General features: G+C 38.2%; 2 protein-coding genes across 2 annotated transcripts in view; both read right to left on the bottom strand.

The window, feature by feature from the left end:
• Nucleotides 1-243: 243 nt before the first annotated feature.
• Nucleotides 244-6,775, bottom strand: ptk6a (PTK6 protein tyrosine kinase 6a). The gene is made up of 8 exons (XM_079827251.1): nucleotides 6,143-6,775; nucleotides 5,231-5,352; nucleotides 4,761-4,927; nucleotides 3,831-3,999; nucleotides 3,280-3,438; nucleotides 1,310-1,491; nucleotides 1,065-1,218; nucleotides 244-974 (listed from the first exon to the last, which is right to left on the bottom strand). The coding sequence occupies exons 1-8, from the start codon at nucleotides 6,493-6,495 to the stop codon at nucleotides 757-759; spliced, it is 1,524 nt and encodes a 507-aa protein (XP_079683377.1). The 5' UTR covers nucleotides 6,496-6,775; the 3' UTR covers nucleotides 244-756.
• Nucleotides 6,776-14,576: 7,801 nt separating this feature from the next.
• The window catches only part of nol4la (nucleolar protein 4-like a), a 41,572-nt gene continuing 32,889 nt past the window's right edge, over nucleotides 14,577-23,259 (bottom strand). The window contains exons 6-11 of the mRNA XM_079827272.1: nucleotides 21,506-21,807; nucleotides 21,203-21,394; nucleotides 20,219-20,407; nucleotides 19,422-19,541; nucleotides 19,089-19,278; nucleotides 14,577-16,783 (exon numbers count right to left, since the gene is read on the bottom strand). Coding sequence (XP_079683398.1) covers nucleotides 16,563-16,783; nucleotides 19,089-19,278; nucleotides 19,422-19,541; nucleotides 20,219-20,407; nucleotides 21,203-21,394; nucleotides 21,506-21,807 — 1,214 coding nt within the window. The 3' untranslated portion in view covers nucleotides 14,577-16,562. The remainder of the gene's footprint in view (nucleotides 16,784-19,088; nucleotides 19,279-19,421; nucleotides 19,542-20,218; nucleotides 20,408-21,202; nucleotides 21,395-21,505; nucleotides 21,808-23,259) is intronic.

The raw sequence follows: 23,259 nt of genomic DNA, 5'->3' as shown, positions 1-23,259 counted from the left end.
GTACTAATAAACAGCCAATATCCTATTAATATGCATGCTAATAAGCAACTAGTTAATAGTGAGAACTAAAGTGTTACTACAAGTTCTTTTTTTGACAAATGTAAAGGCCCTTTCACACCTAAAGTGAAACGAATAAGCCTAAGGCTGTACAGTAGAAGGCACAGCTCAAACCTTTAAACTTTTCTGCCATTCTGGATTGCAGAAGAATAGGATGCAGGAGAAGAAAGTTCAACACTCATACGTGATGTTTATCTAAAGTCATTTTTACTAATGTCATTTTTACATTGGTTAAAAAAAAGTGTGATTAAATACGTAAGGCATATTTGTGTTATTTACCTGTATAATTACTGCAGGTTTGCTGTTTTTATTCATTTTGAGGAATACTGAAGCTGTTTTTGTTCAAGTAAGGTGATTAAATGCATGCTCACATAGAACTACAATAAGGATCACACAACGCCTCTGCACTTACTCGTGATTTCTCTCAACATGAGGACAGGAGCGGTGTCAGTCAATACATGAAAAAGTTATACTTATTTGAAAAAGTATTGCGGTTATGTAGACATCTATGTCGATTTGAGGAAAGGCTTGATTAAATTAAATGAGAATAATTCCTCATGAAATTAGAAAATAAGTTAAAGTGCATGAATACTGTAAAAAGAAGCAAAGCAATGGGTGAAAGAGTGTTTAGAAATCTGGAGTGATGCAGGAAAATGAATTGCCGGCACAGTCCCACTCATTTGCCTTTGGATGGCACTGTTAACTGATGCCTCCTGCTGGATCTGATGTGTCATAGCTGCTGTCCGTGTTACTCAAGTTCTCCAGGAGCTTTTTAAGTTCATTGAAATCCGGTCTTTCGTCAGGTGAGTCTCTCCAACACCTCATCATTATGTCGTAGATGTGCAATGGGCACTTATTGGGCGCAGGCATTCTGTACCCCGTGGAGAGCATATTGTATACCTCTTGATTTGAGAAAGCTGTAAAAATATACAGAGAAAAAAAAAAGGTGAACTCTCAACCTGGCTCAGATCTACAAGAAAGAGAAGATACATAAGTGGTGTACATACCTGGATATGGGACTCCACCATGGGTGAACATTTCATATAGGAGGACTCCAAATGACCAAACATCAGATTTGTTGGAGAACCTTCCATGGCTGATGGCTTCAGGAGCAGACCACTTATATGGTATCTTTTGATCTATAGATGAGTAAATTGGCTCCTGTGAAACAAAAGCCAAACATATTTTAAAAGCAAATTTTAAGAAGAAATATTTAACTGATGTTTTTGATGAACTAGAAGGTAATCCTCGCCTTTACGATTCGAGCTAGGCCAAAGTCGGCCACTTTACAGATGTAGTTGGCTCCCACTAGAACATTTCGGGCTGCCAGGTCCCTGTGTATGCTCTTCTGCTCCTCAAGGTACGCCATCCCATCAGCCACCTGGCTCGCCATTTCTGTTAGTGCCTGAGCTTCTAGGTCCCGCCCCTCCTCACCTATAAAAGGGAAAATTGAAGGAATCAAGTCTGTCTGCTTTAAGACTGTTGGCAAGACTTTGTGCAGTGTTGGGGAAAGTTTACTTTTGAAAAAAAAATAATGCATTACAATATTTTGTTACTCCCCCAAAAAGTAACTAATTGCGTTACGTTTTATGGAAAGTAATGCTTTATGTTACTTTTTCATTACTTTTTCTTTTTTAATAACAAACAAAACTAATGTGGATCACAGAAGAATAGGACACAGGAGAAGAAAGTTTAACACTCTTACTTCAGCAATAAAAACAAAAAATGAAATTTTTGCTTATTAGTATGGTTGAGTTGGATCATCGAAGGCCAGCAGCAAAGACATTGGTTAATAAAGTGAGATTAAATACATAAAGTATATTTATGCAATTTAACTTATTTAATTATTGCAGGTTTGCATAATCTGAGTTTGCATTTGACTTATTTTTTAATTTTTATTCATGTTGAGGAATATTGAATCTGTCTTTGTGCAAGTGAGATGAGTAAATTCGAGCACACATTTAGTATCATGTTCACACAGCGCACACAACGCTTCTGCGCTTATGCTGCCTTTACGTGCTATCGGAATTATCGTAAATACGAGTTTCCTAGGGAAAAACTGCACATGAACGCCCTCTGATGTCGTGTTTACCACTGGGAAGTTCGGAAACAATTCTGATACCCAAATTCCGAGATGGGCGTGCCATAAAATTTAAACACAGAACTACTGCTGTGACAGGTATGATTTATTAGTCCCCCCCCCCAAAACAGCTAGATCGTCTCGTCATTAATTTGTGCATATTTACATATAGGAGTAATCATTTGATGCGTATTGTATCTTTATACACAGCGAAAACAGCCTGCATTTGACCGAAATGATACAGAATCAGCAGAGAGCGACTATCTTGATAGCATCGTAAATGTTTATGGTTGTCAGTGCATGTGACACTACATATAATTTTGGTTTTAATAAGATTTTCCCAATAAATAGGCAAGAATAAACCTGGTGTCCTGCACGATTCCTGTTCATTCCGACAACAAAGCACTCAAGCTCGTAATCACGACTTCTGAAATGGGAAGTAGGACATTTTCGATAGCACGTGAAGGCAGCATTACTCACGATTTCTCTCAACATGGGGACAGGAGAGCAGCCAGTCAATACGTGGGAAAAGAAAGTAATTTTGAGTTACTTGTTAAAAAACCCCCCAGCAAATTTAATTTGTATTTGTTTGCTCCAAGAGCATCTACTACATTCAGAAGAGGGATAGAGATATTGATTTCAGCAGTCAGAGAAAAGATGTCAAATTTGTCATCATTCCCTCAGCCAATGTATTTGAAACACCCTTGTTAATTGATTCACATTTTGTCATTTACTGCCAAGGTAATATTGCACAAAGCTGATAACACAGTTGATAACTGTGAAAACATGTAATCAGTCTGTGAAAACGCGGCATTATAAGCAAAAACGAAATATAATCATTTGGATTTATAGTCTTTTATGTTATTTTTCAGTAAACTTAATCTCAGCTTTAAAATGACTTTAGACAATTTTTTGGAATAGCCAATCATCTCTTCCTCTTTATGAACGGGTTATCATTTTTGGTTTTTGGTTACTTTTTCATTCAATTCATGAACCTTAAAATGTGTTTTTAGTCGAAGCGACTCAAAATGATGGAGCAGGTCATCAACATTATTGAGAGAGTACAGTAAAAATGGAAAGTTGATGTCTAAAAACGTTCAGATTAACTGAGCTGACATATGAGAGTAAAAGAGGTTTTTAACCTCGGAGGAAACTGAGCAGGTTGCCTTTTTCCATAAGCTCGGTTATGATGTAGAAAGGGGTGGAGCTTGTGCAGACGGCAAAGAGTGTGATGAGATGTCTGTGCCTGAGCTTTTTTAATATCTGAGTCTCCATCAGGAAATCCCTGTGGTTGAGAGACCCTAGAGGAGAAGGAGAAACAGAAAACCACATCAGATGTAAAGATCAGCAGGGGAGGGAGCGCTATATACATCTGTCAAAATGTGGAATTTACTCCCTCAGGGGAATTTTTTCCTTATAGAAAGACAAGCCTCAACAGAGTTTTAGAACTGTTCTTCGAGCATTCATGGTGTGCTGCTAACTCTACTGGCTAAAGTTTATCAGGGCAGTAGCCTGTTCTTATATTCCTACAGCTCTCACAGTCAGAGAGAACAAGAACCACTACATTTCTCGAATTCACACATCTCACATATCAGGAACAGGAAAAAACCACACAAATAGGTAAAGAGGAAGTAGTACATTCCAGTTAAATATCCTCTAGATTTAGCATTTACTGTACATGCGCCAACCCTACCATTGTTTTTGAGGATTTTGACGGCCACGTTGACCATGCCTTTCCATTTTCCACGGTAAACATCAGCAAAGTATCCTTTACCGAGCTCCTCTTCCAGAGTAAACTCTTCCTTAGGTAACTCCCAATCATCTACTGTTTGATGGGAAAGATCCTGTGGTTTTGGTTCTGGCTGTTAGCAAAACAGAGAGAAACTCTGTGAGGAAAAGTACACAGTAATACAGACTTTGTTACATTTACATATTGTATATTCGGCGTGTGGTAATCTGCTATAAATCTGAAATACAGGAATCACTGTATATAGGCAGTGTGTGAAGTATCAGGGCTGCAAGGACTCGTTATTTCATCTTATGTTATTAAATGAGCGGGCAAAAGCTTTTTTATTTTTAAAGGACAATTTGCCTTAAATTAGTATTTGTTAATTGACAGAAATCATGCTTTCACACAGACCATGTAACAGATGTTTTCTTGTGGTAGATCTCTTTCTATCTTAGTTCCTCTTAAATAGCATGTATTAAATGTTGCAATGAAAAGTACGAATCAGACACGCCCACTATTCACTTGCTTAAAGAAACCCCAAAATTATTTTACACACCCTCATGCCATTCCAAATCTGGGAACTGGAGCCTTCCAAGTTTCAAAAATGTATACAAAAAGCATTGTACTGAGAAAGAATCATTGAATGACCAAAATATCCTCACAAAAAGACTAAAGAAGACTGCACAAGTTGTGTGGCTCACTTCTGTTTGTACTTTTTTTCTCATTTTGAAACTTAGAAGCCACAGCCAAAGTGTGGCCAGTTATTATTCAAAATGTCACCTTTTGGAGAATACTGAAGGAAGAAAGTCATACAGATTTGAAATGGCATGAGTAAATAACGACAGAGTAATTACATGAATGACTTTCTGCATTGTACTTTTCTTTTTTCCTCACCCGTGCGCAGGGACGTGTGAGGCGCGTACCAGACCTCAGGGAATTGCTCCTGTAGTGCTCCACCAGCGTCTCCAGGTTCTGAAACATTTGACTCTGATCCAAATAGAAACTTCCATTCTGATTCTGATGGACCTTAATGTGTTTCACTTCCCCGTCACTGATTACCACTGGCAGAAAGATGCAGACAGTAGAGCAGAACTGTTTAGATATTTTCTGATTTTCACCTGGCATGAATGAAGCAAATAGGTGCGAAGAACACACAGAGAAATTCTTGCACTTTCAGCAAGTCTATATATGCCTGGATTGACTACATTTCTACTGTAACAAAAACAAATGCCTCTGAGATTAATTTACTACACTATAACAATGACATGTTACTTGTATAGACTAATATCATAGGCAGAACCTGATGTAAAATGCAGTTGAGTTTCAAATCAAGTTTAATACACATAACAATCACTTTGACGTACCTGATAATACACACCCTATGTGATCTTTTTCACTTTGTCGCAACAGGAAAGCACCAACTCCATTGCCTGGAGCCATAAGCAAATTCTGGGTCTCAAAACGGTTCAGTGTCCCAAAATACCAACTAAAAAAGAGCACAGTGTTTCAAATCATATGCATATGCACCAGAGTTTGGACAGGACTGGATTTGTCTTGGATGCATGATACATATGGCAATAATAATTTGACTATTTTCATTCAGTTTCCTATGGGAGCTTTTTTGCCACGCAATAAAAAATTTATGACTTTTTATCTAATAATTTTTTTTTTTTTTTATCTCACAATTGAGTTTTTTATCCCCTCAAAATTGCACGTTTAAATCTCACATGTCAGATTTTTTTTTTAAACTCACAAATCTGACTTTTTTTAAAAACACAATTCAGTTTAGATAGGCCTATCAACTTTGCGAGATGTGCGAGAAATAAACTTCCATACTTTCCTCTCAACAGTGAGAAAGAGTAGCTGAAGAAATAGGAGTTGAGCTCGAACTGAGAGATTACAGAACAAGCCCTGTTGCTTCCGTTCCTCTCGAAGACGTTACCTCAGACCGCAGTATCGTGCGTTACTTGGTGTGTTGCTTCATTTTCAGTGGCTCGAATTTGGTTAGTTTTCGTTAGAAATAAAAATCACTTAATTTTTCAAATTTATAATTGATGTAGCCCTGCAGATATATTCTATAATTAGGCCTACCCAATTATTCACACATCCAACGTGATTTTTTTCACTATAATAATAAGTATTATTTAATATTGATCATATTATTATTAGGCATACTTTTTTAATATTGTCATTCGTTTTCACAGTTCTTGTCCACGCTCAGAGTTCTTGGACTCACGATTTTCTGTTTACAAAACATTGTAAGTTAGTCTACTTACGGTTGCTCTTTTACAGTTTGTCTTCTCGCCAGGTAATTTTGAGGAACGACGCCCTCGGCTGTCACCGTTCCGTTTCCGTCCAGTTTAACGGCTGTCCACCAGTCACCCTCGCGCTTGCAAATTCGGAACTGCTCTCCCTCCTGGAAGGACAGTTCCTCGTCCGCACGAGCCTTAAAGGGCCACAGCGCCGTGTATATCTCACCGTCGGGCACAGACGCGGATGAACGGGGCGGATTTTGTGTCTTAAATTGGCCGGTATTTGGAGGTTCTTCAACTTCAGTCTTAGACGACTTGAAAAGTCTCTCGCAGAGCGCCCCCAAACCGGGGCACGAACAGCACCCGTTCTGGAACATTTCATTTGAATGTGAAAGAGGTTCCGGACTGAAGAGACGTGGAAGCTGGATCCTCCACCGGCAAGTGTCTAAACTCGAGTGAGAGAGCTGGGAGGAGCACACAGGTTGCGTCTCAGCATTTCTGACAGCTGAGCTCCTGTACCCAAGAATGCTGTTTAGGTGTAGCACAATGAGTTTTGAGACACGACCAGTCAGGTACGAAACTCCTCAGAGAGCGACACACCACTTGCACTGCGTGTTTTGAGACACGACCAGTCAGGTACGAAACTCCTCAGAGAGCGACACACCACTTGCACTGCGTGTTTTGAGACACGACCAGTCAGGTACGAAACTCCTCAGAGAGCGACACACCCCTTGCATTGGGTATAGGCTGTTCTAACAGATGAAATGTGCAGTAGCCATGTGCTCTGCATGAAACGATATGCTGATTGTTCGAAATACAATTGTATTATATTAATACATAATTTTTTAATAACAATTAACTAGATTAATCACATATTTTCTGTGAATCGCCATTAAAAACAATTAATATTTAAATATATTTTATCATGTTATAATTTCAAATTAATCTCCAAATTAATGTAGAAACAACATAAAGATGGAATATTTTAAATACTTGTTCAATGGCATCAGTTTCACTGATACTAATACCAGTAGCGTACGGTGGGGTTTCAGTCAGGGCCTTCACTAACGATCAACACACACCCCACGCCGCCGGCATAATACCACACACACCGGGATAGATACAAAATACAATAATGCACTGTATGCACTACTGTAATGTAAAAGTGCTCGTTGGGAAGGGGGCAAGCAACATATAAGGACACGCGAGACAAAAAGGCAATTTAACTATTTATTGATACCACTGCACTCACGTGTTACCGTTTAGGCAACTGGGAGGTATTCCAGAATGCAGGTTATGTGACATACCTGGGTATGTTTAAGGATAAGTAAGCGGATAACCTCAACTTTCAGTTCCAAAAACGGAGGTAACTTTCAGGGTAAGTAGCCATAGCAACTCACTCTCTGAACATAACCTGCTCTTCCAGGGTTAGTTTGCTTAAGAGGTATTCAGATGCATGTTATATAATTAATATAGTTATATTATTATGACTAAATTTGTTTCAGTTAATATACAATATTATATATTCATTCTAAAGAATAAGAATTAAAAAAAATATATATAACAAGGTAATGTTTAAATGTTAATTCAATTAAAATATATGTATTATTTATTTTATTGTCATCTCACACATTCAATTAATTAGCATCAAACAAAAAATATAATCCTTATTCTCTGTATATTAGAGCTGCAACTAACGATTATTTTTTCTGTCGACTAATCTAACGATTATTTTTTTCGATTAGTCGACTAATCTAACGATTATTTTTCCGGATTAATTTTATGATTCTTTTTCACTGATTATTGTATTTCAAAGAGGGTAGTGAATTTGTATATTATTTTAACATGAAATCAATGAATGATGACAATATTAATTGTATTTCAGGAAGGGTAGTGTACATAGTATGCCATTTTATAATGAAATATATGAACACAAGAAGCTTTTTAAACATAATATATAATGATACTATTCATCATAAAATGTATACAGAGTAGGCCTAATTAGGAAAAGTTGTTTACTATAGTAGTTGAGTGTGATTTACTTATTGATTTGTGTCAATAGTAAACGAAAATGCACTTATATTTATCTGCAAAAGGTTCACATACAGGAGCTTTCAGCATAGTGTTACTGTATAACTAGTCGTCTATTTTGAAGATACATGTGCATAAACAACGACTAAAGCTGCCAGAAGTTTTTGCCCAACCTTCAAAGACACATTTAAATGATTAAAGCTAGAGGCATATCTTAACTGTAATGTTACTTTAATCATGTAAACTACCTATATACAGCAAGTTATTATGCATATGTGTTTGGGACAGAGCGGAACCAGGTCGCATTAACAGCAGATATATGCAGCCCATAATAAATAAAAGCACGAGACGTATTGGGGTCGGAGAAGAACCCCGGAAAATGTGACCGTCTGTTGCAATACACGCGTGGCGCGTTCAGCTGCGCGAGAGAACACTGGAAGGGTTGCCAGGTTTACACAACAAAACCCACCCATTCGTTACTCAAAACTAGCCCAAAACAAGCTCAATCGCGTTTCGGGGAGGTTCTCTGGTAAACATCGCGTTCGGGGGGTTAAATATGTGTGTTTTTTTGCTTCAACCCGCGGACATGAGACACAGCCCGCGGCAACAGTGTAGAAGTAGCCCAATTCCGCGGAAAAAAGCGGACTTGGCAACACTGACAGGCAGTGTGTGAAAGCTCCCGCTCTCGCGCGCACAGCTTCTGCTCTGCCACCGCGTGCAGTGTGAAACCGGCGTTACAGAGCGAACAAAGCACAGTTTTATTCGGCTTCTGTTTAAAGTACTCCCACACTTTTGAATGTCGCGGTCTGGCTTTATATGATAAATGATCATTTTCACTATGCCCGGGAGCAGAAGCTGCCATTATTCTAGATCTTCTGTTCCATTCTAGAACGTAAATAATGTGCCGCCGACGCGTCGACGCATTTCACGCACGTCGACGTATTTCCGTAGTCGACGTCATCGACGACGTCGACGCGTCGTTGCAGCCCTACTGTATATACAATTTACTTTTAATACACATTACTTAATAAATGAAGATATTGAAAATAATGATTGCATAACCACCAAATAGGTGGCGATGTGCACTAAGTAGGTTATATAAATCACCATTAAACAAAAGAAGAAGGAAGTAGAATGGTGCACTTTTTCCAACGGGGTAATCCAGCACTCGTTTTTGGAACCAGCATACCTCGAGTAAGCAAGGCTTGGGTTAATCAACCGGGAGTTCAAGGTATACAGTATGTGATGGTAAGTTAACCTTGCTTACTCAAGGTATGCTGGTTCCAAAAACGAATCCTGGAGTAAGTTCCGACAACTCAGAGTATGCTCCCAGTTAAAACACAAGACATTCTCAACAGAGCAAGGAATTGATGATTCACCATGGAAACAGACGCTAAGAAAAAGTGAGCCATTCTACTTCCTTCTTCTTCTTTTGAATGAACATTTAAACATTACCTAGTTGTAACAGTGCTTTAGAATCAATATATAATATTGTATATTATATAACTGTAACTATATAACAAATGTAGTTATATTAATATAACTATTAATTATATAACATGCATCTGAATACCTCTTAAGCAAACTAACCCTGGAACATAATCTGCTCCGAAGCAGGTTATGTTCAGAGAGTGAGTTGCTATGGCTACTTACATACCCTGAAAGTTACCTCCGTTTTTGGAACCGAAAGTTGAGGTTATCCGCTTACTTACTCTTAAACATGCAGGTATGTCAGGTATGCTTCTGGAATACCCCCCTGGCAACTGAACAACCTTGGAATAATATATTGACGTAATTATTCACATAACAAGGTTTGGGCCTTACAAATTACGGGAGATTCCCGGGAGAAATAAGAAAACGGGAGGGGGGTGGGAGATGGGTGTGAAATACAGGAGACTCCAAGGAAAAATGGGAGTGTTGACAGGTGACTCCAGTGGTTCAACCTTAATTTAATGAAGCGACGAGAATAATTTTTGTGGTCTAAAACAAACAAAAATAATGACTTATTAAACAATTTCGTTCTGGCCTACATTGTATCCCGCGCATGCGTCGTGGTGCTCACGTGAACAACATCGGCCGCCGTAAAGAGCACTGCACTATTTACAGAAATGAATAAATATATGAAAATTATTTCGATCAACGCATGCCGTATTCACATAAACTTTTGCCTAAGCCTTAAACGGGCTCATGTAGGAATATATGATCAAAATAAATTATTGTGGAACGGTTAGTTGAAGTGCTTGTGAGTTGGGGATTAATGCTGAAATTGAACATGCGCAAATATACGTATTTATTATGATTTATTCTTATCAAAGAAGCAAATTACACTAGAGCTGCACAAAGGGTTTGTGCTATTTTTGATCAGAATCAGAATACGAAGCAGTCACGTGGTTGTGTGTGAAAACCAAGCGGCAACCTCCCCCAGTTTCTCTTGAAGCCAATACGGAAGTGACTTAAACTGCAATTCATTGACTGGCCACTAGGGACAGGCTCCAGAAGGGAGTAGAATCTCATTGAGCCCCATGTTAAAATGCCCAACTTTACAGCAGAATAAAACATGTTTACAGCCTGGTACAAATTATGGTTTTGGTCTATACGGCTAATTTTGCCCTTCATAACAACTGTGAGGGGGTGAACTTTTTTTATAACTCATTTGTCTACATTATATAAAGCCTTAAAGTTCTGCATAATTAAGGGCGTGGCCACTTTGAGTGACAGGTGGATAGCCATTTATCTGCTGTCTGTTAGTCATCGCGTCACCTCAGCTCCACCCACGTCACACCTTTTTGCCCAGTTTCTGTTATCCGGGAGTGGCGCGCGATGACACGCTGACAAAATGGCAACGGCCAGCTCATCCCTACTTTACGCTTCAAAACTGCTCTTCGGAGAATCCTATGGGTGACGTCACGGACACTACGTCCATATTTTTTTACAGTCTATGGTGAAAACGAAGCTTCGGACGTCACAGGTCACGTGGTTATGGCAAAACGAATCAAGCGCCGATAAAGTGCTTCAATGTGAGATGTTTCGGGTTTTTTTATACAAGCTTTGAAGCTGCGGTGCCAAACGTCACATCACTACACAAAAGTATTTCCGTCGCTTCATAAAATTAAGGTTGAACCACTGGAGTCACATGGACTATTTCTGGACCATGAAAGTGTTAATTAAATAGCTGTCTATGGAGGGGCCTGAGAGCTCTCGGATTTCATCAAAAATATCTTTATTTGTGTTCCGAGGAGGAACGAAAGTCTTATGGGTTTAAAATGACATGAGGGTGAGTAATTAATGACAGAATTTTAATTTTTGGGTGAATTATCCCTTTAAGGGACCCCCAAAAGGGCCAAAAAATTACCTTGGCTAAACATTAAAACTACAATACTAGCAACATAATATATAATAAACTTTTTTTTTTTTTTTTTTTACAAATTGTTCCGCTGCCTCTCCCAATTTCATAAGAAGCTACTCCAAATTAGATTTGCGTCTGAAAAAACACAGCTACTCTGTTGACAAATCAAAGTAGGCGGGCTTTATGTTCACAGAAGCTGCTGAAAGGTGATCGTGAATTCCAGTGCGAAATACAATTTCTAGTTTGTATTGTATGGATCACTCATTGCAACATTTGTGAGGACCCCCCAAGAAATGACACAATTCGAACACTGAATATGCTACATTTCCTACATTTTCCGACAACAGACTTAGTTAGGAAAAAGACATTTAGGTATGTTACTTACATTTTTTGGTTCAAGATCCAAAATGATATTAATTATACAATAGCCTACACCTGCTCATTGCCACTGACTGTGCACTGATTTCTCTAATAAAGTGTATAAAGGCCCAATTTAGGAAATAAATAGTGATCATGACTACTGAAAGAAAGGCAGACTACAGTGCGACTTCAGTTCACAGATTTTATTCAGACAGCTCTGGAGGAAAGAGCAACTCAGGTTGCAGGTGCTTTCTCTGACCACAGCGATGACACCACATCGAAAATTTTAAAATGTCTTAGAATGAGTCTCTCGGCAAAGTGATATGTAAAAGGCAGGAAAATCACCCACCTGTGCTTTTCAAACTTTTTCTCGTTTTTTTTTCTTCTTTTTTTTTTTACATTAAACAAACAGAAATTAATTTTACCTGCCATAATCTCCATCTTTTAGGCGCTTCACATTTATATATATATATATTTATGTTTATCAACACTTTTCTAAAGAATTCAAATATTCAGCCACATGTACTGGATTCACTTTTAAATCACAATAAATATATAAAAAACAAACTAAACACATACATAGCAAATCCAATATAATTGGGTTGATATTGGAGAGAGGGAGGACTCGTCAGCCAAGACGTACAGACCTGGTTAAAAAAGAAACACAGATCCAAAGGGTTCCTGAGGTTTGCATGTTCCCCCGTACGTAAGAACAGTGTAAGGGGAATGGCTTTCCGACTCACTGAGAGGCTTCTGACTGAGGTCAAAGAGCACAGGTCAGTTGGTTTATGAGTTGGGTGGATCTACCCTGTCCCAAACGTGATGCCCATATTCTATATTCCCAATAAAAACAAAATTGAAAAAATGACATGACAACAAGAGTTTTGTCTTTTGCTTTTTCTCTAGAACAAGCATAAATCACTAAGGGAACTACTGTAAAGGGGGCATTTTACTCCCACATTCATGGAGAAGAAAGTTAGTGGTGCCCTTTGAGCTGATGATAAGTCCCTCCTCTCTCTCGTCCTCGGCATCTACCATCAGTAGTGACAACCACGTCTAAAGGCCCTTACACAGAAGACTTTGACAAAGGAAGAAACATAAGCATAGCTAATAACTTAATATTCACACTGTTATGTTCTTCATTCTATTAAAAAAACATTTGCATGGATCATAGCAATAACTTATGGGAAAATAAATATACAGAGAATTATGCACAAAAGTGTGCAAAGGCCTTTACTGTGGTTTAAGTTCAGCATGTCCTTCAGTGTTCCCCTCCATTCTGATTCGATTTAACGTTAAAAAAAAACACGTTGTGGGGTCACGACAGGACAAGAGGTGGGGCTTTACTAGGACAAACAAAACCAACAACAACAAAAATAAAAGCAACAACAGAAAAGAAAAATCTTGAATTCTGTACATGTAAACATCACACACTTTCACTGAGTCAAAAAACCAGAAAGAAATCATACAAAGCTTCACATTGGTACAAAGAGAAACCGAGCTTCAGCCTACAGTTTCTAGTAGGTACAAGAGTAAAAACTAATAAAATACCATAATCATAATAATGTTACAAAGCACCACGAAATTAAAATATATCACAGGCAATGGTTGTTACCACATTTGATTTGATTTTAGCTGCACGGTTTAAAAAAATAAAAACTTGTGGCATTTCTTTTCTTTTCATGTGTCTCGTGTTCACCAACCTCAGATGTCCAGAGAGCTTCCAAAAACATCAAACGTCAATTATGAACAAAAAGGAACGGGAAGAAAATAGGGCAAACAAAGATCAGTAGCCGGATACATCTTTTGGACTCTGAATACACAAATATTTTTATGCCGTCACCATATAATTTGAATAAGCCCAAAAACATTTCTCTTCTTTCAACTCAAAGCCCAGTGCTGGACTGGCTCACATTTTCCTGCGTGAAGTAAAGGGAACAAATAATTACAATGCAGAGCAAATAAATACGGAATATTATGGCTTGAGAATGATCATTTAGGTGTTTTTTTAAGGCTCCATCCCATAAACATTTGACCCCTCTTGTGTGTACATTTTTCCTTTGCGGATTGTAAAGTGCTACTATGTTAACCAATTCAATAATTTATAAAGTGTAACATCTGAATATAAATTAATTCATGTTCCTGCACATATCATTTCATCCTATTTCGATGTGTAACAAGTAAGAGGTAATAAACAAGCTTTCAGCCATGTATCAAAACAAGTTGTTGGAGACAACTTAGATATTTTATCTCTTCAAAATTTGTGATTTGGATGTCATATTCAGTCCCTTAGAGACCAATTTGAGATGTGTGTTTGTACATTTGGAATGTTGAGACTTGCAACACTGTTTCCCTTCAGACTGTCAGTGTCGTACAATGTTGGTTTTTTTGTGTGTTTTTTTTTTAAGTAACAAAAAGATACTTGTGGAATAAAAAGTAATACAAAACAACAAATAAAGCACAAATGGAATGGCAAGACAGCAAAAATGGGTGTTTGCAGCTAAATAGAGGAAAATGCTCTGTGTTGCAGAGTGAGGACACGGTTCAAGCTATGGCTACAAGACTTGAAACTTGAAGGCCCTGTATTGTCACCACTCTACTAAAGGCTAGAGAGTCAAGAGTGAGATCTCACACACCGCTATGCTGTTTTACGAGGGATCAAGTCACAATTGTTCAGGATTGTCTTTTGCTTTTTTTAATACAGTTTTTTGTTTGTTTTTTACGATGGCATTTGTGAACATGAGAAAATGCAGGCAGGGGGAAGAGTGAGGCTGGTGTCGCATCGTCAATGTTCTACGTACCACTTGGCTCCTGTGGATGATGCTACCTTAGTCCACCAATCACTGCCTCTCAAGCTCTCTGGTGAAATGATGTCATCATTGTTTCCCTTCTGCCGATATTAGGTCCTTTCTCTCAAACTCACTGCATATACAGTATGTGTGCCAATAGAATGTTAAGTCCCTCTGTTTTGATTGGTCCCCGTGAAGATGAAAGTGTCTTAGTCATGAGGTTAGAAAAAAAGAGCAGCATTCACAACTTAACAAAATGTGTTTGCAACGCAATGCAGCATGGGAAATGCAGTCCTTGTCCATTTTTCCCCCTAATTTTTTTTGAACAAGTCCATCAACGGCTCTCCTGTCTGGAAGGTTGATGTCACCCATGTGTTCCCGTGAGACATTTTCCTACAGTGCATTGAGGACGGAGGTTTGCCAAGGCAATCGAGCGTGTAGGAAAGGTTTTGAAGCGTTCCACTCAGCTTCATTTGCATAAAGTCCGACATTCCCAGCCAATAGAATTTCAGCATCTTCTTTTTTTTTTTTTTTCGCTCACCAATCACGGTTTCTTTTAGTAGACTTTTATGTGTGCATGTATAAGCTTGGATGAACATTTTTATATATGAGAGGAATATATATATATATGTACAAAGGACATCTGTTAAAGTGTTTATGATTGAAAACGATGCATTTTTAGACACGGACACTCTATAACGATTATCAACTACATTGCACCTTCTCCCCAAACCTCATTAGCATTGAACAGATAAAGGAGATTTTACAAAAACCCTTTTCTCTTGAATCTGTTCTATATCTAAAATGGCTAAATCTGGAGCAAAGCTGCTGTATGGATATGTCTATGGTAACAAAAGAACTGAGGAATTTTTCAAATTCAATAAGACAAGATGCCATTGACAAACAGGGATCTAATCTGATAGCAATATTTTGTGCCATAGTGTAAACTTTATGCAGGACTTGACATCATTTTGTGTTTGTTTTGGGCATCACACTTAAATGGACTACTTTTTTGTCTCAAAAGATCTGGACTCTCTGTGGTGGACTGATCGATCTCACTGTGTTTCTGCTCTGTGCAAGGCAATTGCAATGCTGCTACGAGTACAGACACCTCTTGCTTCGTGTTCTCTGATCATCTCATCATAAAACAATGTTTGACAAGTCATCTCAGCCCTCCGAAAAAGGATTAAGCCCCGATGGACTCAAAGGTAAGGGAATTTGATAAAGACACTATCATGGACATAAAGCTCTCATGGGCAATGTGTGATAGGTAGGTTTACAGGAAGAGCATAGGCGGAGTTTGGGGGTTGCCTGGGGGAATCGAGTGTCTAGAGCCAAAACTGTTTTATCTTTGCGCATTTAAATCTAAAACATACAATTGCAAATCTTTTTATTATTTAAATCATTTTGGGCAAAATGAGGACCCTACTTCTCGGGCGTAAACGTTGCTATTGTCATAAACTGTTGGCTGTGCACAAGAATCAACAATCTACTTCAAGTGCAGTGGAACGGATACATTATACATAGTTTTATTTTAATATTTTCCTTCCCCTCTGTAACTATTAATCCCATTAAGCCACCAAAAGAGTTTTTATGAGAGGTAGAATTTCATATAGGAATGATATATATTTAAATAAAAAAATTGTAGGCAAAATACAGGTTCATGGCCAGTGAGCCTGAGAAAATGATGGCTTGTAAATGTTATCAATTGTAGACCCTGTACGTGCGCTTGAGATACAGCTTATTCTGGCCCCTCCATTGCTCTCCCCCCAAGCGAAGTGAAACTCCGCCTATGGGCTTTAGGTGTATATGTATGTAAGTGCACATAGCTACATGTATCTTTCCTGTCATTGTGTGCATTTATGTGTTATGTGTGTTTATGAGGGAAAGACGGGCAGCACCAGCCTGTGTGCAGTTCTCAGTTCTGCTGTAGTATGAGGTTCTCGAGCTCATCCGCAGAGCGGAGCAGGAAGGCCGCAGACTCGCGATAACCAGCAATCAGTTGCCGCACAGCCGTGACCTCGGGCGGGCTGAGCTGGGCTGATGCCCCTCCGCCGCCTCCACCCTGACCATGACTGTTTGAACTGGAGGAGGAAGTGCTGTTGGATGCCAAAGATTTCATACTGAGATCAGTAGGCCCTGAAAGACAAAAGAAAGAAACATTTGTTAAAATCAATATCAAGTAGATCTATAGAAAAGACTACACTAGGTTTGCTTCAATACGTTTCAATAGTCAATTTCAGTTAAATGTAATGAATTTTGATATCACAGCAAAAACGAAACGTTATTTAATTGTTAAATTGAACAATTATATTTTTCTAATTAAATATTAACTTAATATAGTGTTTAATATAAATATGAAGGAAAAAACAAAGACGGTGCGCACTCTAAAAACATGCTTTTTGCTATGCTTATTAACTCTTTCCCTGTCATTGACGGAATTTTATGGCATTCCATGTTTTCACTGTTATACGGTAGGGGGCGCTATTACAAATCTTCTGAAAGAGTATAAAAAGATGCAGAAACAAGCGATATCATATGTAATCGTATGCATATATAATATATAATAATGCGATCACCAACATTAAACAGCATATAAATCAAAACTACCCAACATTACTGAATTAAATGTTGACCCAGGACAAGCTATAGGACTAGGGTGGCCATTTCCATAACACCAAAAAGGAGGACACTTTTCGGCATTTAGTAAGTGCATAGGACTCTGGTGTTCTCGCAACTACAATGCAATTTTGTCCTTCATATCGATGGTATCATGATACAGTGATTGCAATTATTTCTGTGCCATAGTTATTAAATTGATTAATAATAGATTAGCTAATCTGTGTGCTTTGTATGTGTGCATTTCTGAAATGCATAACATGTACAAATCAATTTAAATTGTAATGTAGACGCATGCATTTTCTGTGAAGCTGCTTTGAAACGATATGTATCGTGAAAAGCGCTATACAAATACATTTTAAATTTGATTCTGAAATAGCCTACTCTATTCATTGCCAGACAATTTGATCTACAATATATCTTGATGTAGACCTATGTGTAACAGAAGAGGCAACTTTTTAAAAAAAAAATAAATACATTTGCATTTATTCAAGACATTGTGATGTCTGTTTCAAAAACTGACCACTGAGATGAACCTGTTTTGCAAAGTGCACAGTCCCTGAAATCATAATATTTCTGGACTTCTGGAAATAACATAAATACAGAAATAAACAAATAATGAAAGAGAAAAATAAATAAATACACTTTTCAGTTCTTATCAAAGAAGTTCACCCTCTGAAGCAACTCAGGCAGTTCTTTGTTAAGAACTGAAATATAGATTTTGATATTTTTTCGCATTCATTATTTGTTTATTTTTGTATTTCTTTTATACAGTAGGACTGTTGATGCTTGACTGCATGATAGACTTTCTCAGATTTTGTCATCCTGAGGGGATGTTGCTTCTCGGAAAAAAATGACCTAAGGGAAGACGTAGCCTACCTGCGGCTCGTCGGTTACTTTTATGTTTTTCCCGTGCTGGCAAGTCGGTCAATGGCGGCTTTCCCTTGACTACTAACGTCCACTTCACAGCGACACAGTGTGCAAAATCCACGAAAAGCGTCTCTACTGCATTTTGATATAGATTTGTGCACTTTTATCCATTCCGGATGAATGAGGTCTGACGTTTCGGCATGTTAACGTTATGATATGACGTAGCCAGCACGTTGTGGAGGCTTGTTTAAATTTTTAACCAGTGATTTATCAGCTTTCAGCCAATCGTTTGTTTGACCAGAGATCTTACGGGATTAGACGCTATGCTGCTGCGTCCCAATAAAGATTCTAGAGCGTTTTTTTTTAGGTCGATTCAGCGCAACTCCAAAAAAGAGGACAAATGAGTGTCCGGCTTGAGGCTGTGCCGGAGGGCTTAAAATCCGGACAGTCCGGCCAAAATCCGGATGTATGGCCACCCTATATAGGAGCATATATCCAAGCATTAGGGGTGTTGATGGACTCGATTTACTCCTTCTATGTCCAATCTGGATGAAGTCCCTGACAAAAATGTGATTTTCTCAGCTCTTTGCTCAAAATGTTGCTTTTTTATGAAACATACCCACATTTAAGTGTTGATAAAAAAAAGCATGAAGCTAGAATAAAATTATTTTTGTTTAAAAACAGAGGGTTCTTGCTATATTGCATGTTTTTGGGGGGTTTTTTTTGCCATATTTTGCAGATATTCATACAACAAAATATTCTGGGGGTCGTGAAAATTTTGGCTGGCAACTTAAAAAAAAAAAACTAAATCAACTGGGTGAGTGTGATTGCATTAATTGGAATATAAATATGAACAAATTAAAATGAATTATTTTCCATTTTAGTAAACAACATTTTAAATAAATTGTAAACAATGAAGAATTTAAGAAAAAAAAAAATTCTGCATTTCACTTACCATTGGTTTGTGATGTGCCATTGTTTTGGAGGTTGTTGCCAAGTGTCCCGTATCCACGGAAACTGTAATTAAGTCCACCATTGGTGTAGAGTTGGTCCTGGGAGTAGGCCGAGGCGGCCAGTGTGAAGCCTGAGTTAGCCAGGGCAGCCGGATCTCTGGAGTTTGGCTTGTCTGCTGTAACCGACTCATCCTGAACAGGAGTGCATGGAAAGGTAAATTGTGATAAGGCAAAGAAAGACAGATAGCTCACCAAGTAATCTAAAAACCAATCAACATTCTGGAATGAATTCGATCTGATTAAAGATCTAGAGATCAATGCACACATGCACTCACATGGGCCTGATAGATGTCAAGGCGCATCCTCTTAGCAGCATTACGTGTTTCACTCTCACACGCTGCTGCAAGGATGTTCTCAGCCATGGCGGAGGTGAGGTGAGGGGGTGTGGGCCGTGTCTGACATCATTAGACAGGGCAGAAAAAGATAAATGTTATCACCTTATGCATTCACTGTTACCAATTGCTCTAGTTATGAAAAAAAAATATTCTGTATAATTTTTAGCTTTTCTCTGGAACAGAATGCATTCAAATGGATATCTGATATCTTCAAATAGATATCTTTCAAATAGGAAAAAATTACTGTGTAGCCATGCATCTCCGTGGTTTATTGTTATTGAAAACATATTTTGCATAGCTGCACTGTAAAATTAGATTTTTGGATCTGGTTGTATCTGTTCAAATACATTAAACCACTTTAAGTAAAAAAAAATCACCAGCACAATAGTTTCTGGAAATGCCTGTTTGACGACATTTAATTCCTGTGAGATGCATGAAATATGATATGAATTGGAAAAAACATTCAACCTAGTCTTTAAGAGCAGTGATTCTCAATCATATGACAGTACTACGCATTTTGGATCTGGCATACATTCAGCTCATGGGTTAAATCAGGCTCAATGCTGTGGTCCTCAAGGACAAGGGTTAAAAATTACTTCCTGTGACCCTGTCAGCCACTAGAGGGCAGTAGTACGCTATCAAAAGGGTGTGTAGCACAAACAATATGTTTGGGTATTAGCACAGAAAATTATGGCAGATGTGTGTTTGTTTGTGTGCAAATGCCCATGCTTCCATACCTCAAAGCCACCCTTCTTCATCCGGCGACAGGATTTGAGGTAGGTTCGGATACGTTTGCGAGCACGTTCTTGGAACTCTGGGAACTGGCGGCTGCAGGACTCAATGATGGCCTGGATTTTCTCTTTGGGCTGCTTTGATATTGGAACCATCCGGTCCAAGTTCTCATCCACAAACAACCGCACAAACATCTGAAAACATGAAGAAATATTAGAGCAATGCAACAAAGGAAAGAAAAGAGGGTGGGAAATAGAACATATCAATTAATTGGAAGGAAATTGTAAAGAAGATGTAAACACAAAGGGGGTAAAGAAATGGGACTGAAGAAACTTCTGGTTTAGCAATGAAATGAAAATAATAATTGGGGTTCAGCAAGCCACTGAAATACTTCCATTTTTTATAATAAAGTTTTTTCTTCATTTTAAATTATACTACCAGCATAACAATTTGAAAGAAGGGTGGAAATTGAAAAATGAATATGATTGTCAGGATGTCTGTTTTTTTGCTTTCACTGCTGCAATGATCATATTATTCAGACCAATGTTATTTATATACTTAATTTTAGTAACATTTTTTGTCATTATATTAAGTGCTTTTTCATTTTAAATATTACTATTTAAGTTTAATTTATTTTTAATCTAATATTTATATTTCATTTTACTTCTGATTTATTTCAATTAACAAAAATGGTTTTAATAGTTTTAGTTTTGATAATGAACTTGATTCAGACCAGCATGACTTGAAATAGCCCCAAATTATTGAAATAATATTTATTATCTACTTTATGTAAATAAAGATTAAACTCAAACTTTGTTTATTTCCAAGATTTTGAATCCTAGACTGTTACATTTGGTCTCAAACTCCTGGATTGTACCTCTAAACCTAGCAATGTAGGTCATAAAGCTTGAAAAGATGACTAAAATACAAAATCTAATGTAAACCATATAAAATATGAGTGAGAAAGCGGTTAAGGGAGTCAGTCTCACATTAAAAGCTTTAAGTCGTTCGGGGTCCAGGCCCTCAGCATCATTTATCTTGTCACTGTCATCATGGTCATGGTCATCGTGATCGTCGTCATCATCGTCTATGACCTGAGAGCGACCCGGGGTCATGTCTTCCCCGCACGTGCTCAGTTCCGTCTTCACAGAGTCATAGCTTCCTGAGCTGTACTGAGGCGACTGTAGAACGTACAGTATGTACTAAAGTCAAAACCTCCATCTGAATACCATTATGCTTATTAGTACCGAACATTCTTATACATACAAATTTTTATAAATGATGTCTCATACCTTGTTACTGTATTCAGTTTTGACAGGGAATTTTCTGTTATGGTCAGATGAGTAGGATCCCAGCGTCACCCCTGGCAACAGTCTGTCGCTCAGGTTTACAGGCTGCTGTCCCTCCTGTGAGGAAGAGGACGATGAAGTAGTGCTGAAGTCCAGCGGTGCAGCGGCACCATTACCGTTCACCTCTCCGTATGGAACAACCCCCTCAGATGCAGGAACTCCTCCTGTCGCCATGGCAGCACCACCAGGCGGAGTCAGTGCAGGGAGACCGTTAACTGTGCTGCCATTCTCTGAAGAAGAATCATCTGAGAGAGACACAGAATGAAATGTTTGAACGCATGTACATAAAGTCGCACACAAGTGTGTCAGTGTACGTCTAACGGGGGGAGTGTGAAGGTTTCTGTGTGAACAGGAAAGCAACATTGGGGTCAACTGTCAAACCAGTGGATGGAGGCAGAGGTGAAGAGAGAGAAAGCTGGATGAGGGGAATGAGATGGGTGTGGGGTTCTAACAGAGTGTCTGAGTGGACGGGAGGAAGTATTCGGAAAAAGAGAGCATAAAGGGGAAAAGGGGGGAATGATGAAAAAGAAAGAAACCCCTTCTTATTCACCCAGAGAGCATTACAAGAAAGAGAGGAATGTAAGACATGCTGGAAAAAAGGGAGATGAAGCAGATCATTCTGCTTTTTTATAGACTTGTTTTCAGTAAAAATATATACACTACCGTTCAAAAGTTTGGGTGGGGAAGATTTTTTTTTTTAATGTTTTTGAATGTCTCTTGTGCTCACCAAGGCTGCATTGAGTTGATCAAAAAACAGTAAAATTACTGCTTTCTATTTTAATATATACATTTTACAATGTTTTTTTCCCCCCTGATAAACAGCATAATATTTTTTTGTGGAAACTCTCCTGAAAAGTTTTCATATTTAAGGTAATTTTGCTTTTAGGTAAACTGATAAAAGTAGAACCTTATTTCTACATGGCCTTTTAAAGTACTTGTGCAATGTCACCATTTTGATTCAGTCATATTAAATAATATATTTGACTTGAACAAACCTAGTCAACTCAGATATTCGCACAGAGTACATTTAGGTTATTTTTTTAGATGTCCAATCAGACATAGACAGACACTGTGTGGACAATGAGATTGGTCTAAATGAAAAATATAGTATGTCAAGAACTAATGACATGAACACAGAAAAGGACGGCTCCTCTCTGAAGGCTGGGTGTAATAGAGTGGGTTAAATCATCATCCTCTTGCCCTGTGTGTCTCTAAACAACACAATAGTCTGCCATGAGTCAAGGGAGGGATCCATTAGTGCATGGTTACATTTATATAGAGTACAGGATGGGAAAAAGCCTCATTATTTCGCAAAACACAAGCAGTGGATCATAAATACACCCCATAACAACCACGCCATACAGTGGCAGATATAAATTACAAAGCAGATTTGAGTAAACAAGGGCAGTACCGGTAGCCATACAAAACTGTGTCTTTGGGAGAACACATATGATAACGGCAGGAAATGAAAGCTATATCAAATTAATAAACCAGTCCCAGACAGTCTGGATGTGTTTGCACCACCTAAACAGCCTTTTCAAGAGTCAAATTCACACTAAATAGAGAACATATGTAGTTAAGATACCATTACATTGTTAAATGAGTACAGTTTTTTTCCCTGCTGACATGGAAGCTGGGGATTGACATATCGCTGACCGCCCTTTTCCTATATATATATATATAAAAAAAACAGTAGG

The sequence above is a fragment of the Gobio gobio genome (genome assembly GCF_949357685.1).
Source record: "Gobio gobio genome assembly, chromosome: 10".
Classification (NCBI taxonomy): domain Eukaryota; kingdom Metazoa; phylum Chordata; class Actinopteri; order Cypriniformes; family Gobionidae; genus Gobio; species Gobio gobio.
The sequence above is the reverse complement of the archived record's forward strand: the minus strand, read 5'-3'. Positions and strand labels throughout refer to the sequence as shown.

What these genes read in the sequence shown, in the direction of transcription:
- ptk6a (XM_079827251.1), bottom strand. Translation starts at nt 6,495, where the DNA reads ATGTTCCAGAACGGGTGCTGTTCGTGCCCCGGTTTGGGGGCGCTCTGC. An exon ending in CAAACTGTAAAAGAGCAACC is followed by an intron (nt 5,353 to 6,142) that starts GTAAGTAGACTA and finishes GCTCTTTTTTAG; the next exon opens with TTGGTATTTTGGGACACTGA. An exon ending in TGGTGGAGTCCCATATCCAG is followed by an intron (nt 975 to 1,064) that starts GTATGTACACCA and finishes ATATTTTTACAG; the next exon opens with CTTTCTCAAATCAAGAGGTA.